General features: G+C 42.8%; 1 protein-coding gene and 1 long non-coding RNA gene across 2 annotated transcripts in view; one reads left to right on the top strand and one right to left on the bottom strand.

The window, feature by feature from the left end:
- The first annotated feature begins 3,413 nt into the window (after window positions 1–3,413).
- Window positions 3,414–20,010, top strand: part of LOC308087226 (myelin-oligodendrocyte glycoprotein-like) — a 39,298-nt gene continuing 22,701 nt past the window's right edge. The window contains exons 1-2 of the mRNA XM_080430948.1: window positions 3,414–3,490; window positions 16,278–16,367. Coding sequence (XP_080287074.1) covers window positions 16,280–16,367 — 88 coding nt within the window. The 5' untranslated portion in view covers window positions 3,414–3,490; window positions 16,278–16,279. The remainder of the gene's footprint in view (window positions 3,491–16,277; window positions 16,368–20,010) is intronic.
- LOC308087235 lies at window positions 6,945–9,115 on the bottom strand. The gene is made up of 3 exons (XR_013933296.1): window positions 9,046–9,115; window positions 8,164–8,212; window positions 6,945–7,086 (listed from the first exon to the last, which is right to left on the bottom strand). It is a non-coding gene; the product is annotated as an uncharacterized lncRNA (long non-coding RNA).

Below are 20,010 nucleotides of genomic sequence, written 5' to 3'. Positions count from 1 at the left end.
GTGCTGCGTATCGCATAGATAAAAGTTGACCACAATCCAGCTCTTGTCATGGCGTGTGCGTGAAACGATCACAAACGTAGCAGTTTCACGGAAGTGCGCCCGCTCGTCACACTGTCTGTCAGATTGCCCGCGCCTCCATACCTGAATGCTCACCTGCTTCAATGCTCTCATTGAAAATTAATTACTGGGCACATCAGTCGCCCCATATCATAATGCTCTTTATAAGATGGTACAATTTCTGTCTACTCACTCTGCATCTCAGAGGTGGGATGTGCTCAGTTCAGAAACCTGCCGTCTGCCGATACCCATGATATCATTGGTAGGTCATTGCTAGGCAGGTTTGGTGATTTTAATCATTTTTATTTTTTGTTTTCTGGCAGAGAGCAAGTTTAGATGAACTAAAAGGAAACCAGACCAAAATATTGTATACATCTTATGTAATTCATATAAATAAATCCTTTAAGAATATATTTTCACCAAACTGTTTTTTTTTTTTTTATTAGTGTGTCAATAAATAATAGAAATGTTCTGGTAGGACATGATTTGTCCCAATTCTCAAGAATGGGTGCATTATATAAAGATAAGGTTGAACATGGGAAAACTGCTCTACTTCCTGAGCCACTGCCAACTTACAGTACATTATGTCTACAGTACATTTTGTCAAGTGTTCTTTTTTCCTCCAGGATGCTGCTATTACAGCTGAATTACAACATAAGTAGATCAAAACACGGAATGAACTGTTTAATGTTAGCTAACTTTAAACTTACATTAGCCAATGCCCGTAAACATTAAAAGTTTATCTAATAAATAAAGCAGATTATAACCATATTGTTTTAACATGGTCAACATGTTGAAAAAGCACAGAGAACAGGATGGATGGACTATGCTTTTGTACATTAACAAGAGGTGAGAGAACAGACTCAGTGCTCTGAGCTTACTGATAGCATGGAGTCCCAGCTGGGATCATTTATGATTATGACTAAACAGAAGTGATGTGTTGATTAAAACTGAATGAGTCCAAGATATTTGAAGTTGCTGAGCTCTCATCTGCAGGTAGTTGTCTGTGCATCATTGTGTGAAGTGGGAAATTATTATTTTATATATTGTAACAGCGTTGATGTCATTGAGTACTCAGAGAATGGCATCTTCATCAAACACACACACACACACACGCGTGCATGCGCACACACACACTGTACATGTGCATGCGCGCACGCACACGTACAGAAGAACTGATAGGGAGCAGGAAGAGACTCCACAGAGACTCCGTTCATTGGTGTACAGCTGTGAGCGTTGAAATTCCGTCCACCTCCCTGGCCTCCTCGCTGTGGCGTTTAGTTATTCTGTTAATGGATGATTCTGTGATGGTACTGTGATTCAATTCTATCTGTAGAATCACAGGAGCAGAGTCACACCGCCAAACTGAATGCAATATCATAGCAATAAATGGTAAATGGTTAATCCAGAGTTGAAGTGTCTCACTGAACTTTGATTGCCTTTCAATAAAACCATATTCGATAGACATATGTAGGCCTATCACCTACATGTTACTGATTATAGAGATTGTTATTCTTGAAATCTGTTCTTTATTTCCTAAGCAATGGATTAATACAAACTGAAGTGTGTAATTTGGAGCGAATGGCATCGCACGGCACAATTGTCTTCTTTGAATAGACTATATGCCAATAAAACATCAATTGATGCACTTGGACACATCATCAGTGTTGTTACCTGGAGTCACTGGGTGTTTCGGGTCTTGCAACAGACACCCTCCTCCAGGCGACCCTACCAAGGCTGATCAGACCCCGGCCTGTGTCCAAGTGAAGTGGCATGCTACTGCCCCCACTGTCTAATATTGTCAATTAGAGGGGTAGTTAGAGACAGTGCTAATTGGGGGTTAGGGTTAGCCTGCCTGGCAGACCGACAACACGGATCCAGTCACACATGGCATGTGTGAGTGGCATACGTGAATCCGATGCAGGTTAGTTTAGATGTTTCAACTGGTGTTGGCGACATAGGAGGCTCTATAGTGCTTGCCAACATGTCTTCACCACGGGGGCGTGGCATAGTAGCTGCAGACATACTGGTGGGGGGCAATGTTAAGTCAACCTTTTTATACCCCACAAAGATGTCCACCACTACCAAATAACACTTGTTGACGCCCCCTTCAGGATTTTTGGCACGCAATAGGCACTGTGGTTTGGCTCCAGGCCTGGCTCCTCCCTCATCTGACGAGAAGTAGAGGCTTTTCGTTGGCATTGAGGGAACAGCTCTAGACTGGTTCTGCTCCTCCTACCTCACTGATAGAAGCTTCTCTGTGGTGATCGGGGAAGCTTCCTCCTCCCGGGTCCCCTTTACCTGTCCCGCAGGGATCAATTCTGGGTCCCCTTCTGTTCTCGATTTGCATGCTCCACCGTGGCAATATTATTCATAAATACAATATTAGTTTCCACAGTTACGCAGATCAGATGACACGCAGCTTTACCAATGATAGCCTACCATTAAAACCCGGTACTGCAGGCAATGTGAGTAAAGCTTTCATGCCTCTGAGAGATTAAGGGCTGGATGGCTCAACATTTCCTCCAGCTAAATGAGACAAAAACTGAAATCATTGTTGGTCCCCCTAACTCTACATTTTCACACCAGTCAGAGGTTGGTAGCTAATCTTCCAATGTCTCACATACAGGCATACATAATAATAATAAGGGTAATAATAATAATAATAAGGGTAATAATAATAATAATAATAATAATAATCCTTGAATAACATCAATTTCTTCGCCATAATAAAGAGTAGGCTACGATGAACGCACATATAGGCTATTATGTCGGAAAATCCAATCCACCGTGCATAAAGATGGTGCGTACAGTCCCTAGTATTTAGTGGCCACGAAATAGTATCTCGTGGCTACTAAATACCAATTCGAGGCCAAAAGTTTTTTTTTTCTGTCCTCTCCGTAGAAATCCCCCAAACAGGACCCCATTGGCCGTCAAGGAGGAATGGTCAAATAAAAGGAGTCTCCATCTGAACACGCAGGGAACGTGGCCATCCGTTTTGTGGAACTGAAGACAAGGGAATGAGCTCAAGAAATTCTGAATTTCAGTACAAAATAATAGGAATAACACAATAATCATAAGAAAGGAGGAATTTCAGTAGCCTACTTAGCGGCAACAACATTACATTCTTAACTACAATAATATATGTGTTAGTGTGTGTGGGTGTGGGTGTGTGTGTGTGTGTGTGTGTGTGTGTGTGTGTGTGTGTGTGTGTGTGTGTGTGTGTGTGTGTGTGTGTGCACACACGCGCGCGCCCCCCATAGAGTTATGATGGTGTGCCCTAGAGGCAGGCTCAACGACTGATGATAGAATCCCGCCCCTTATAACAAAACCATTGAGTTCATTCCCTTGTCTTCAATAGTCTGCCACAACACGGATTAAGGACACTTTCCCTACGCGTTTCCCTACGTGTTCAGTTATGGCGGAACTGTAGGTGAGTTATAGAAGACAGAGGTGAGACAGAACATGCTAATACATATATTTGTAGCCTCTGTCAAAACTAAAGATAGCCTACAACTAAAAAGCTCCAGAGCTTATTTTCATTGTAGTTATTTCTCCTTTGAGTGTAAATGTGAAGCTATTGACGTGTCAAAATAAGAAAGGGTGATAATGATGTTACGCCATGAAATAACTGTTTAATCAGAAAGATCGTTGTAGCCTATTTATAAAATAAAACCTCGCAAGCTCGAGTTGCGGAGTGGGCCGGCAGACGGTGAGTGTCGACCGCGACCAGCATCTCGACTCAAAGCTAGAGCGCTCCGCCGGACCGAAGGGCTGCCAGAGCGAAGTATAGCTTACAGCATTGGTTCTCAAAGTGGGGTCCGGGGACCCCCAGGGGTCCTTGAGGGAGTTCCAGCTAAATGATTAGGCACCAAATGGACCCTTATGGGTCTGTAACTCTGAGAGTGTACAAATGGAACCAAATGGACCCTAACGGGTCCATTTGGTTCCATTTGTACACTCTCAGAGTTAAATTGACATAGATTTTACAATATAAATTGCGGTCCAAGTGATAGAAATGCCATTAAATGGGGGTCCGTAGCCTAATGCATGTCAAACTGGTGATCCTTGAAATTAAAATGGTTGAGAATCACTGCTAGAGCCGTAAAAAATCTTCTCTTATGGGGGTCCCTGCCATATCTTTTGAAATGGGGGTCCGCGGGCTAATAAGTGTCAATTTGGGGGTCCTTGATATGAAAAGGTTTGAGAACCATGGCCTACAGCCTCTGGATAAGGTGACCAGATGTCCCCTTTGCGTGGGACAGTCCTACATTTCTCCATGACGTTTCAGGCGTCCCACAAATTGAGACGCTGTCCCACATTGTGACTGGCTGGCAGGCTCCAGTCACTCAGTGTACAGTAATAAATCAATGTGCAGGTGTTGAGATGTGTGCTGATTGTTGCTGAAGCTCTTAACATGATCAAACAGCAAATTAGACTGGACCACACTGGACACAGCACTGCTCAAGCAACGCGTGCGGCGTGAATACATTATAGGATGCTTTTATTGAACAATGCGGTCACGGACACATTTATTGTGTTGAGAGACCATTTTCAAAGGAACCACTGCGGCGTCGTTGATCTAAATTAAAGCAAAAATAGGGGTAGACTAGTACAAAATCAAGTTAGAAGAACACACAGTTATTTACAAGCTTGTTTATTATGGTTTAAAATGAAACAATGTAATTGTTGCATTTTGAACCTACCCAGACAGCACAGCGACATAGCGCCGATGTAGTGCCTATGCCCACATCCCTCTGTAGCATTGTAGGGGCTATGTCGCGTGGGGACCGTTTGCTCACTGGGAAGACGTCTCCGCGACGTCGCTGGCCGCTTTTGCGGCGACATCGCTGCTATCTCTGTGCGATCTTAATCCCGACGGTTCAACGCTTAACCTCCCTTCACCCTCTCCTCTTCATCCCCTCATTCTCTCCTTGTCCTCTCTTTATCCTCCGTTCTCACGCTGTCCATTCTACACTTATTCTACACTACTCTACATGTGCAAACATTGTTTTATGATGGTTATATTTTCCAAAAAATCTAAAATGAATACTATCATTTATTAAAACAGTCCTTACCTGCTGTACCGGGTAATGGAAGCCTTTCAGATAATGATAAATATACATTAAAATGTCTTTGGTCTCTTACTGGATATTTAAATATAAGTTACTGAAACAGTAATAGTTTTCCATTGTTTAGCCCACTGCATAGAAATGACACATTTTCTTACTATACCTTTTCAAATTGTTCTGCAAAATTCTACTTCATTCACAATACCCTTTTCCCTGTCATTTCAACAAAGAAATATTTAGCAAAACTTTGTACGAAACCTTTTTCTTCATGTATGTAATTTTCAGTGCAAATATCATAATATACAGAGCAGTATATACAAATAAAACAAGTCCAAAAAGTGCAGTGTCACAACACCAGTGGTGGAAAGAGTACTCACATTTTTTATTTAAGTAAAAGTATCAATACTGCAATATAGTACTCTGTTACAAGTAAAAGTCCGGAATTCAAAATGTACTTGAGTACAAGTACAAAAGTATTGGCATCAAAATGTACTTAAAGTACCATAAGTAAAAGTACTCATTATGCAGAATGTCACAAATGTCAAAAATCACAGGCAATTTTAGGACCCCTCAGAGATCTTTGTGTGATAGGGATTTTCTTTTCTAATTTTTTACATTAACCACTTGAACCCTTGCATCCCTATTTTGGGGGGAACATTGGCCGAAAACAGCATACAAGCTTGTAGATCTGCTATTTTCGGCCAAGAGGTTGTGTGTACAGGGGAAAAAAAGAGCAGGTCAAAGCTCAAGTTTACAAAGTATAGGGCATAGCAGTTGCGGCCACTTCCTGGTTCCACTTCAAAATACTCAATGCATTTTTCCCATTGACATTTCCAAAAATATTTATATCAATTAATTTAAGCCTAGAATCAAGCCATCCAGGCTTGACATCCAGATGCCTGCGTCTCTCGAAAGGAAACAGAAAAGTAAAAAACATTTTTTTCTGTGATTTATTTTATTTTATATTTAATTATATGATATACTATATTTAATAAATACCCTTTGTTTTGCAGTTTTCAAAAAAGTTCACACAGAATCAAACGTTTTATGGTCATGATGTGGTTAAATGTCTGAAAACACACATTTAACATGAATCCAGTATGTAGCGGGGGGTCCCTGCTCCATCTCTCTCTCAGCTAAGGGGTCCTTGGCCTGAAAAATGTTGAAGACCTCTGATATACCCAATAAAGTTTTTAACTGGGTGCCCTGCAAGCCATAGTGTGCAGACTATCATTTTAGAATATTTAGTAAATTAATGCCCTACTTTGATATACAAGAGGAAGGAAGCTGGCTAAGTATCATAAGTGTCCTTGAGCAAGACACTGAACTCCTACTGCTTCCGATAGTAGGTTGGTGCCTTGCATGGTTTCCTCCGCCATCGGTGTGTGAATGGGTGAATGTGAAGTACATCGTACAGTGATTTGAAGGGCCGGAAAGATTATAAAGGCGTTAAATGCATAAATGCAGTCCATTTACCTGTGCACAAGATGTAACAATATAAAACAACCTTGAAACTTGAACCATGAGTTTAAGTAGCAAAAACAGTGAATCCACAAGCTCACAACGCATAGCGACAGAATGTGAGCTTCTAAATCTGCCATTTTAAAATATTTTTTAAAGCGAAAGTGGTCAAGTGTGTCTGTGGGTTTTAAAAATATTTAACCAATGAAAAGAGCTTGTGACTAAATACTACATTGGATACATTGGAAAACAGGTTCCTTTTCCCCATTTCCTGAAAACGAAACAGTTTTAGACATGCAAGTTTTCTGTTTCACGCTGACGATATGATAAAGCTGAGGAGCCCACAAAGACAAGAAGACCACTTCATTCTGTTGTTGATTGCAGTCTGTTTCTTTTGCCCCCACCACCACTTTCGACCTGAAGCCTGTTTGAAGTGATCGGTCATGGCGCTGTTGACTTGCTGCTTTGTAGCATGTACATGTAGTCCCAATGGCTTCTGCAATGAAAAAACAAACAAACAAAAAAACATCAACAGCAAATATAGATGTTGCGTAGTACAGACAAGACAAATGTTCCTTCATGACTATACATCTTATCAATCACATGTGTACACCGTGAAGAAGTAATCACATAACTCTTCCACTGACAGAATGGATGGCTGTCTTTCTTTTTAATATATTTTTGGGGGCTTTTTCTGCGTTTATTGATAGGAAAGTAGACTGACAGGAAACGGGTAGAGAGATGGGGGGTGACACACAGCAAAGGACCACTAGGCCAGCGGGCGCCCCAGTGGCTGTCTTCCTTAAGGCGCTCTTCCCATGTTGTAAAACAAAAAAGGCTTGCACACTGTGGGCTCCTGTTCAGGCTCACAATGCCTCGCGTTGCGAGGCGTTGTGAGCTTGTACATTGGCTATTTTCAAAATGTTGTTATATTAGGCTATTTGACAATTTGGCCAATGTTTTACCCGTTTATGGTATAGTTTGATGCAGTAATGGTCTTATTAATTATTTTCTCTCTTTTTTTTTTAGGTATTATTTAAAACGGTCTTAAAAGTCCTTAAATTCATCACTTCACTGTCATCTGATGACCCCCCCAAAATCATGTGGGGACCCCCCTGGGGATCCCGACCCACAGGTTGAAAACCACTGATATACGCCAATATGGTGTTAGTTAAAGCCTTGCATCTCTTCGATGCAACTCCAAATCCATTGTGCCGAAAATAGCTGATCTACAAGCTCACAACGCGTTGCAACGTGACATGTTGTGAGCTATAGATCGGCTACTTTCACAGATGGTTTGTCTATTATGACGTGTCCAGAATAGGGACTATAGGGTTGATGTGGCTAAAATGTACCTTGTGCAGTCTTCACTCTTTGCTGTAAAGGAATATGGCCCCAATGTTGAATACAAAATACAGTTTAACACTTTTCAGCTCTACAGATTGTTAGCCCTGTGCCGTTTTCTTCAAGAGGGCATATATTTAGTTTTTGGCCTGATAATGCATGTGAGAAAACGAACGAACAAAAACAGTCAACATAAACAATATTTGAATCTATACATATAGATAGATACCTTGTGCTTGTTCTGGCTCTTGATGTGCAGTAGAGAGTACTTTCAAGATCTACAGCGGAAAACACAATGAAATAAATTCAATATTATGTGGTTTGACATTTATACTTATAGCTGCTGTAAAGATTGACATTACCGTATCAAGCTATTTTGATTAATTGAATACATTTCTGGTGTCAAGCTTAGAAGACTTGTCTAGGACCAGTTGCAAATTGCAGACAGGTGCTCTTTATGGCGGTTTTGAAGGAGGGTACAGAGTCTCACTTTTTGATGGGTGTTGGTAGGGCATTCCACATTTTGGTGGTATAACAGAACAAATTTAACCCCAAGTTTGTGCCGAATCTGGGTTGAACGAGTTCAGTGGAGCTCCTTCTGGTGTTGTGCCTGCATGTGTCTCTCATGTTGTTGAAGCAGTTAGACAGGTACATGGGCTCAATGATCCCTTGAGTATCTTGAAGACCAGGCCCATTGCAAGTTGCTGTACTCTGTCCTCTACCCTGAGCCATCACACCCTATAGTATAATGAGCAGGGGTTAGGCGAGTCCTAGGTTTGAGGTTTAGTAGTAACCTGATCAGTTTGTTTTGGGAGGTCTGAAGTTTTGCTTTTAATGCCTTTGAGGTACTAGTGTACCATGAGGTGCATGCATGGTCATAAAATGGGCTTGCTTCAGGGGATTAGGGAGTATGAGTTAATCAACATAGCCTTTCTTTAAGTATACCTGGTGTTGAGGTGTGGGGAGGGGCTGTCACCAGCATATTTGACATGGCCGGCATGTACCTGGGAGGATACTTATTCCATATGTACAGTGGAATACATAGTCTTCATAATTAGCTACAATGAGGACACGTTGAATAAAAAAAAGAAATTGAAAATTGAAAACTTACATTTAGGTGTTGGGTGATCACTGATAAGTCTCAGAAGTGTCTGGTGTTGGCTGAGCTGCTTAAGTCCCCTTAATATTGCCATTAACATTAATTTCGCCCCAAAAAGGGGTTTTGCGGCCCCTGAGACCAAACGGCCCCGAGTTGGGGGTGTTCAGTATGAACTTGTGATGGCCTAAGGTATATGCTAACAGGAAATAATAGTGAAAAAAAGTTAGCAGAGAACATCCTGAGGGCTGGGCCTGGCTCCCTCCGTTCTTATGACAGCCACTGGAGGTGGGGTTTGGGGGACAACTGTTTTGAATTGCTATTATTGTTTACACACAACAGAAACCAAGGATTATATATATCAAGAGCGAGAGATCACAGTAAAAATCCTAAGCATTCTTCCTCCATACTGGGAGAAAAACAGCATCTGAAAGTTTGATGGGATGCATTTTTACACGTGAGGCTGTGACCACTTTTACATCACATCTTATGAGCGGTGGGCTTCAGTTGGTGCCGGCCTGCGTGCACATACTGGTTCTTATTAGTGTGACGTAGTCTGTTAAGGCGTCTATATAGTCGCTGGTGGTCTAGGGTGGTGAAGTCTGGTGTAATGAAAGACACAAGAATGTACAAGAGATACAGAGTCACTTTGAACGTACCATATGCACAGCATACTTTCTCAGCCTGGATCCCTCGTGCCCTGTGGTCACCGGTCACGGGCTGTATGTCCGTGGTCTTGTCTGGTCATGTGTCTCATTTGTAGTTCATAGGTCACAGAATCAGTCCCAGCAGCCATCAGCCAAAAATCTGAAGGCACCAAGCATGACACACAATAACAGTTAACAGATAATACTAGTTCTGTACCAGTACCAATCTATCTTCCTTTTTTTCCCCCTTCTTTTTTCAATTTTTCAATTATATAAAACATGACAACAGTATGGCTCTTGTGTTAAAAAAAAAAGCCTATAAACAATCAAACAAAAACAGAGCAGATAGACATCACATAAAAATACATACACAATAAATAGCCATTTATTTATTATTCAATTTGTTCAAGAATCATCTCCAACATGTCAGGTTAGTACACACACACACACCTCTCTCTCAAGGCCAAATATATACACACAGTGACCCTCACTCTCTACGATAGCTTTCGTACAGAGTGAGGTTCCAAACAGGGCTAGGACTTGGAGCATACTATAAGCTAAGCCTGGCACTCTTTTCCTCATGTGTACGGTACAATCAATGTGTCATTTTGAACCATTATCTTAAAAAATAAGCTGTCAATGAGTCGAATATTAAATAGTGCCCTGTGTAGTGTCTAGTCTAGCGTGGCGTAGGCTACTTTACTAACAGAACTGAAGTTTTCAGCTCAATATAACGTCAAAAATATAAACATATTTGACATATCATCGATGAAATTACCAAGTTTAGAACATATCCTAACCATTTCTAGTGCATAACTGTGATGTTTTACAAACCTGTTTTAAACAGCTGAAATTAGGAGAAACGACGGTCGGCCGGAGAACGTGATGTTGATGTTAATATCACCAGCTGGGCTCTCTGAGTAGTAAAGTGGGAGTGGTTCACAGCTCCTCCCTAGACTGGTGACGCGAGGTTAGCTCCTCCCTGTGGCGTGGCAGGCAAGTGAGCAACTATTTAACTTTGATTAAAATCCATCCTGTTGAACGCGACATAGCACCGATGTAGCAGCAACATAGCCCCTACATAGCCAACGCTGGGAAAATAAGTCGCTCTGCCGATCCCCTAGCAACACCCACGCTATGCACAGAAATGGAACGCGATGTGTCGGCGATATGCCGCTCTTATTCTGACGTCGCAGCGACGCTGGGTGCTGTCTGGGATGTTGCGTCTCGGTTCCCCTAGGCTGGAGCGTAACACTGGCGGTAGTGGCGGAGACAATAACCTTTTCAATTCAAACCGTTCCATGTGAATCCAACAATAGAAAAGGAAATGTTATCCGATCTTTGTGAATAAAATGATAGAGACAGCTTTGGTAACATTGTGGGAATAATATGTTGACCTAATAAGTTTTACAAGCTGACATTGTTCTTCCTCTTGTTTATGACCAAAGCTTTCTGGGACACAGCCTGTTATTGGTATCTTAAGTATCATGGATATATTGTGAGATTTTCTTTAATTGTTTTATTTATCAGGGTTTGTTGTTAGTTTAATGGAAGGGAAGAGCTGTCTTATCAGTGTCTGCGAGAGAAATAAGCAACCAGCTCTATGAAAACTATTCAAAAAGAAGCGACTATATTATTATAGGTCAAATGAGCACTTTAAACCTATACACATAGGCTTTTGAAAATAGCAGATCTTCAAGCTCACAACAATGCGTTGTGAGCTTGTAGATCTCTTATTTTAAAACATATATAGGGGCCGGGCATATAGTTGACTTGCTCCTTTGATCTGCATCGAGTGGAAGTGTATGAAGTAAGTCGCCACTCGCAAGGAAGCGTTGAACCTTTTTGTTAGAGGGGCGTAGGCATATTCTATTGCTTAGACCGCCTCTAATGTCTCTGGAGGATTCTGTTGCAATAGCCGCCTCTCTCGTGTGACGGAACGTCTGTCATCTGACTTGACTGAGGCATATGGAACAATAAAAGGAACAATACATTGACTTCTATTTCTGAGTGTGACCCTCCTCTTTATGATTTGGGGTTCAGGGTTCAAACAAAATAAGGGGGACTCACCCCACCGACACTACAAACCCCACCCTGATGTATCCACGCCACTGCCATCATAATATCACACACAGTGTTCATAACAAGAACATTTTTATGAAGATACCAGAATTAACATGTTTTCATTAAAGTAATGGAGTCAGTCAGTGTTCTGTTATTTAGACCAATTCAGGCACATTGAATCACTGGTTTCTTTGATAAGCAAAGTTAGGAATTTAATGACAGTCTAATCATTCACAGCAGGGTCTCTCTCTCTCTCTCTCTCTCTCTCTCTCTCTCTCTCTCTCTCTCTCTCTCTCTCTCTCTCTCTCTCTCTCTCTCTCTCTCTCCTTCCTCCCCTCTCTCCCTCCTTCTCCCTGGCCCTCCCATTCGCATTCCCTCCCTCTCTCTCTCTCTTTCTCCCTCCCATTCGCTCCCTCCCGCTCTCTCTTTCTCACTCCCTCTCTCTCTCTCCCTCACTGTGTGAGTCACTCACTATTCATACTCACTGACATTGAGAGCCTATAAACATCAGTTCCGGTTTCCGTGATGTCTGAAAAACTGATGAGTCACAGTCCTGGGACATGTGCCAAAGATAACAGCAGCCTTGGGGTTTTCCCCACAAACTAGACAGGAAGAGCAGCTAGAAAAGGGAGTCAGGGTGGGTGGGGTGGGTGGGGGTGGGCGTGGGCAGTGAAGAGCTAGGTAAGTACGGTATGAGACGAGGCAAAATTATACTAAATATGGAAAAAGCGGCAAAATGCCCCAAATTGCCCACTCCCTGTGACACCCCTCCTTAATGGTACAGTCCATTAAGGAGTAATTAACCTATCTCAATGAGGTAATATATAGGCAGACAGAGTACAACAGACCACAATATACAATTGGACACATTAACAATCTAGCCCTAGAATGTCTGTGATCTTACATACATTTCATGTATTCCAAATACACAGTCATAGATCACCCTCGTCGACACGCTGTGTAGTGACGATCTGCGCGGCCGTAAAAGTGCTCTAAACTCCGTCTGTACTCACCCAATAATTAATTCCTAAGACTTGGAGTCATATTTTGTCCTCTAGTTTCATATCCATATCCATCCATCACCTGTACTCACCTGGCATAAAAGGGGCTCTGAGAGCAGCTTGAGCCATTCATTACTAAACTACAACATGAAGAGACCACCGCTGAAGAAGAGATTAATCCAGAGGACACTACCTTTCACCACCACTGTCAAGACCAGGAGTCCTGGACCTGTCCAGGCGGCGCCAGGACCAGCGCAATACATACATTGATTATACTTGCATATTGTTTTTATTAGCGTTTTTCAGTTTTGTAGTCAGTGTAGTGTTGTTGTTAACTTGGTTCCCCCGCGATTTTTCCCCGAGCCCCCCCCCCCTTCGGAGGGGGGGGGATCTCGCTGCCCTAAACGTAATTCCTGGGAACGCCACTGGTTTGGGGAAGCTGATCTTGCCAGTAGATTAAACCCTGAGATTGGTTGCCCAGTAATAATGTTGGAATACAGGGAGGGAGAACCCCCCCAGTAACTTAGGTTTTTGTAAATGACTCTTTGAGATATGGTTGGTTTTGTACCCCCAAATAAAAGACATTATTATAGAATCAATTGTTTTAAAGAATGATAATGAGAGCTCAATTGGGATGTTCTTAAATAAATACATAAACCTGGGAAGGGAAACCATCTTGATTGCATTCATGCGCCCTATCATAGATAGCGGCAGCGATCTCCAATATTCGATGTCTGTCTTGAGTTTATCTATTTGAGGGGGAAAATTATATTTAAACAGGGACTTTGGGTTCAAAGGAATAGATAGGCCCTGGTATGTAAACTGGTCTGTAGCGTGTTTAAAGTCCTTGATTTTAAATCCAATAGCCCGCAGCCCTGCATTAGAATTGGATTAGAAATTCTAATCTTACTACTACTATAATTGACAAAAGCTCCGAAAGTTCGTCCGGGATTCGCAAGCACAGGATCACTCCACATGCCTCCAAGACCCACCACAGACTGTTAATCAGAGCTATGGCTATGATTTAGGCATCTTACCCCACCTCGATCAGTGATCATCATCAGACTCTCGGCTTGATTGATTCTCTGATTTGCCTATCAGACCCTCAGCCTGATCTGGAAGATTGCCATAGCAACCAGGCCACCAACGTTGGCCTGGTATCACTATCGTATCACTGGTATCACTATCACGCTCGAGGCGTGATAGTGATACGCAGCGACATTCTAATCGAAAGCGAAATCGCTCGACAGTTGCTCGCTCTTGCTCGCTCTTTCCCCCCCCAAAAAAAGTAAGTAGGATTGCTTATTATTATTGTGTGTGTGTGTGTGTGTGTGTGTGTGTGTGTGTGTGTGTGTGTGTGTGTGTGTGTGTGTGTGTGTGTGTGTGTGTGTGTGTGTGTGTGTGTGTGTGTGTGTGTGTGTGAGTTTTCTTAAATTGTTGTACTATCAGTGGGCTACTGTGTGTGTGTGTCAAAATGACAAACACACACACACTTACGTAATTTTTCGCCACTTGTGATGTGTGTGCAAAGTTGCGCAACTTTTGGAGTACGTATTGCGCCTCAAAAACGCGATACATTATCGGGAATAATAATAATCATTGCAGTTTCAATAGGGCTTCGCACTACTGTGCAGTGCTCGGGCCCTAATAATAATCATTGCAGTTTCAATAGGGCTTCGCACTACTGTGCAGTGCTCGGGCGCTAATAATCATTGCAGTTTCAATAGGGCTTCGCACTACTGTGCAGTGCTCGGGCCCTAATAATAATAATAATTTAAAAATAACAAGTAGGCTAAAAGATGTGTCTTATGATTTCTTTTAAAAATGTCCACAGATTCAGAGACCCGCAAATCCCCCGGCAGGCTGTTCCAAGGCTTGGGACCATAGTAGCTAAAAGCTGCTTCTCAATACTTTTTTGTAGTCTCTGGAACCTCCAGACCAGCGCTAGAGGATCTAAAGGCCCTCTCGGGGCAGGTTCTTAGGAAGCTTTGCTGGCAAGTAGGCAGGTGCATTCTCATTCAATGAATTAAAAACAAGTAAAAGGATCTTAAAATGTATTCTAAAACTGACAGGCAACCAGTGCTGGGACTTTAAAATAGGTGTAATGTGTGCTCTCCGTTTGGTCTTGGTCAACACACGTGCTGCTGCATTCTGTACAAGTTGTAACCGACCAATTTCTTTTTTTGGTGGACCACCAGACAGGAGAGCAGGTAGGCCTACAGGGAGTTTTTTTTGTCATTGGTCACGTTAACCTAACCCCTAACCCATAACCCAAACAATTCCCGGCTAAATGACTTTCAACGGTTCCATTTGCATTCAAATACATTGAAACTCAAACTAATTATGTATCTGCCCAACATTTGTCCAAATAAAGGGAAAAAATCAGTTAAATTATGTTTTGCTTGTTTTTGAATTACTGTAAGTTCAAACCGATTCATATTTATTTTTTAGTTTAACATATTATTATGTACCTTAGTGTGTCTGCTGTGTGCCAGTGTGACCACAATTTGGTGAACTGATTATTAGAGTACAAAAGCCTATCATGCAATAATGTTGCAGGATGGCAGCAGATAAAACAGATGCACCTCCAATGTCATGGTAGTAGTTATTAATCACTAATACTAACACTAGCAATTATATAACTGGTTGACACAATCAAGGCTGTACTCTCTTCCATGAATCCCACATTGGTCTTTACTTAGGAGCAAGGCTACACTAAAATATTGTAGAAATTTAAATAGAACTTTGTGAATCCCCCCTTGGCTAAGGGAGATAATGAAGCTTTTGGACTTCAGACTGATCTACTCCGTTACATTACACATGCACTGGACAAAGAAATAGAGAGGGAGGAAAGTGAGACAGTTTGATGTTACTGCATCAGACAGTTCAAGTATTATTATCAGGTGTAACTACTGTACTTGATTGTACTGTGAAAAACAAAATAGTTAGTTACACGTAATAATATCATTTCTGTTGTCCCATTCTGCTATAACAGTTGCATTGATTCTTCCACTCTGTGACTCTTGTTACTCAAACAATTGACACTATGATAGGCCCACAGCTTTATGCTCCAATATCCAGGGTCGGTGCAGACCCAATTGCCGCTCCAGGTAAGCTTTCTCGGATTCAAACGACAAAGGAAGTGATAGAATACCGGTCGCGCAAGTATCATCATTCTTTTCAGAATACTACACCACAAAAAAAGAAGTTTCTTTTCTTTTCTTTTTTTTTTTTGGCCGACACTTTTTTCCGTCTCTCCAAACTGCCGATCCATGCAGTCGCCTGGGTAGGCCTGTCACAATTATTACATACTCGCCTAATTGCAATTATTTTAGATAATCGCAATTATTTTGCATAATCGTCATATTCGTTTCCATGTTGAAAAAGGTTCATACATTTTCTACATACAGGTGTGCAATTATATGCAAATACTGCACATCTTCTGGCCAATCAGAATCAAGATGCTACGTGATCATGATATAACTCCTAGTGATATATGGAACTAAGCTTTCTTTTTTTTTCTTATTGTTTTTAGATATGAAGATGACGTACCCACATGTGATCTATCATCAGAGATATTTCTCAATTCTTCTTCTAATTTCACTTCTGCTCTGCTACAGTGGAGGTAAATGACAATTAATTAATACGTTATTATAACTATACAGTATTATAATTATACAGTATTATAAGCAGATTATAAAGCATTAGAAGTGTGTTTATAATACATTATAGATATGGGATGCATAGCAGTGAGGTATCATTTTTTTGTGGAAGAAGTTATTGTGTTTATGAGTCATTGGATGGGTTTGTTGTATTGTACATTGTGCTCAGTGGGTGTGAACAATTAATCGTGCTGTTTGGTTGTCTGAAAATCCATAATAATTAATTCATATGTTTCTCCATGTTCTCCAACATAACAAGCGTTTGTCTAAATAGTCAATTAGTAGGGAGTGAAGTGGAAGTGAGCAAAACCTTTGACAGTCTTCTGCTCCCCCCTTGTGTGTGACATTACATTACATTATTTGTCTAATATCGCCCCCATGTGTTCAAAATATGTAACGTCTACTTTGACACATGGGGTGTCAGAGTAGACAGAGACACAGAGACACAGAGTAGACTTGATTAGACATTGGTGGAAGTGGAACTTCATAGAAATGAAACAGCTGTCGTTGACCAATGATTATGATAATGATTTTAGTTTTTTCAAAGAAACAGATTATTTTACTGAAAAGGATTTTAGTTGAATTTCTCTGTTATTGTCCACCCAGGATGGACAGCAACAGACAAATATTAAAGGGATATTTCACTTTCAAAAAAACTTTTGGTGATTTTATCGTCTACTCAGGCTTTTGTGAGCCCCGCAGACAGTTTTTAAGTTGCTTGATCCAATATTTAGATATTAGATATTCATTTTATCAGACACGCCCCCTTCCTATACAAACCCATTGTAACTTCAAACTCCATTTTTAACATAAGATTCATCAAAAACACCCGTCCTTGGTTCTGGTGACTCATACCGCCCCCCCCTAATACGCGAGGGGGCCGTGTTTTTTCAATTACTTTTTCATTTATTTTTCATTTATTTTTTGGAAAATAAAAAAAAAAAAATACAAAAAAAAAATAAGATAAAAAAATGAAAAAAAGTCTCGGAAAAAACACGGCCCCCTCACGCATTAGGAGGGCAGGGTGAGTCACCAGAACCAAGTTACAATGGGTTTGTATAGGAAGGGGGCGTGTCTGATAAATACCTGCGTTAAATGCCTGCGTTAAATACAACGCAGAGACGAGGAGCACTTGTATTGTTGTGCTAACAGAGACGTGGCTAACGGAGTTAGCATCTGATTCTTCTATCACTCCTCCTGGCTTCACCGCGTATAGGAAGGACAGAGACCCTGTACTGAGCGGTAAGCAACGTGGGGGGGGAGTTTGTGCCTTGATCAACAACAACTGGTGCAAAGATGTTAAAATCCTAGATAGTCACTGCTCACCAGACCTTTAACTTTTAATCATAGCCTGCCGTCCTTTCTACCTACCACGCGACTTCAGCATCGTGATTGTAGCCGTTGTTTACATTCATCCTGGAGCTAATAAGGACACAGCTATGAGGGAATTACACCAGGCGATCAGTGCACAAGAAAATCGCCACCCGGACTGCGCAGTCATCTGCCTAGGCGACTTCAACCGGACAGACTTAAAAAAGGTCTTTCCCAAATTCCACCAGCATGTCGCCTGCAGTACCCGTGGTGACAATATTCTTGACCACTGCTACACGCCCTTCAAGGATGGATACAAAGCTCTCCGCCGCCCACCGCTAGGAAGCTCTGACCACGACGCCATCCAGCTGCTACCTGCCTACAAACAGAGGCTAAAAAGGGAGCCGGTCGTTGAGAAGGAAATCCGAATCTGGTCTGAGGACACAGACGCTATGCTACAATCCTGCTTCTACCAGACTGACTGGGGGATGTTTAAGAACGCCGCTGGGAATAACATCAACGAACTCTCAGACTCAGTCACTGGCTTTATCAGCAAGTGCATAGATGACATAGTCCCAAAAAAGACAGTTCGGATCTATCCCAATCAGAAACCATGGATGGACAGCGGAGTACGTGCACATCTGCATGAACGGGACGCTGGTTTCAAATCTGGCGACGTGGAAACGCGCAACACGACGCGCGCGGCCCTAAACAGCGCCATCAGGAAGGCGAAAAAGGCCTACACAAAAAAGATGCAAGACAAACTCAGCAATGGCGACATCAGGAGCACATGGCAGGCAGTACACACCTTGACAGACTGCAAAACAAGAACCAGAAGCGAGGTGAACCCGCCTGCCTCCCTCCCCAACGAACTGAACACTTTCTACGGCCGGTTTGAGATCAGCTCCAACCGCGGCAGCCAAGCGGGGCCATCAGCAGCACCAGCAGAGGAGAACCCTCCTCTAACCATCTCGGAGAGAGAAGTGCGTACAGCCTTCACACGGGTCAACATCCACAAGGCAGCCGGACCTGATGGGATTCCAGGCCGGGTCCTTAAGACATGTGCAGACCAGCTGGCGGGTGTCTTCGCTGACATCTTTAACCTCTCCCTCTCCCTGGCTGTGGTCCCTGCAGGGTTCAAAATGTCAACCATTGTGCCCATTCCCAAAAAGGCCAAAGTGACATGCCTGAACGACTGGAGACCTGTTGCTCTCACCCCGATCGTCAGCAAGTGTTTCGAGAAACTGGTGAGGGAATACATCAGCTCCACGCTACCTGCCTCGCTGGATCCGTGGCAGTATGCATACCGCAAAAACAGATCCACCGACGACGCTATTGCCATGGCTCTCCACACCGTCCTCTCGCACATGGACAACAAGCTGCTGAAGGACAAATATGTACGTATGCTGTTCGTGGACTACAGCTCAGCATTCAACACCATTGTCCCAGCAATACTTGACAAAAAGCTCAGACACCTAGGGCTACACCCAAGCATGTGCGACTGGATACAGGACTTCTTGTCCAACCGACATCAGGTGGTGAGAATGGGCAGCATCACATCCGACCCCCTGACCCTCAACACCGGAGCACCCCAGGGATGCGTGCTGAGCCCTCTCCTCTACTCCCTGTACACGTATGACTGCATAGCCACACATGTCTCCAACACCATCATAAAGTACGCGGACGACACAACAGTGATAGGCCGAATCGTCAACAACGACGAGTCTGACTACAGAGAGGAGATCAAATCACTGGCACACTGGTGCCGCGAGAACAACCTCTCTCTTAACGTCGACAAGACCAAAGAACTGATCGTGGACTTCAGGAGGCCGCGGAGAGACCATGCGCCCATCCTCATCGACGGTGCTGCAGTGGAAAGGGTCAGCGAGTTCAAGTTCCTCGGAGTACACATCGAGGAGGACCTCAAATGGGAGACGCACTCCACACACGTGAGGAAAAAGGCTCAGCAGCGACTGTACTGGCTCCGCCGCCTGAAGAAGCTCGGAGTAGGACGTCGCATCCTCAGGCTGTACTACAACAGTTCTGTTGAAGGCATCCTAACAGGCTGTGTCACGGCCTGGTACGGGAACTGCACTGCCCGAGAAAAGGTCAGCCTACAACGAGTAGTGCGATCGGCAGAGCGGATAATGGGAATCGAGCTCCCAGCGCTCCAGGAACTGTACAAAAAGCGGTGCGTGGTCAAAGCCAAGCGCATCATCAAGGACAAGCACCACCCAAGTCACAGACTGTTCAACCCCCTACAACGACCGCGACCGGGCAAGGGGCTCTACCGCA

Source organism: Gymnoscopelus braueri (genome assembly GCF_963280865.1).
Source record: "Gymnoscopelus braueri genome assembly, chromosome: 6".
Taxonomy (NCBI): domain Eukaryota; kingdom Metazoa; phylum Chordata; class Actinopteri; order Myctophiformes; family Myctophidae; genus Gymnoscopelus; species Gymnoscopelus braueri.
The sequence above is the reverse complement of the archived record's forward strand: the minus strand, read 5'-3'. Positions and strand labels throughout refer to the sequence as shown.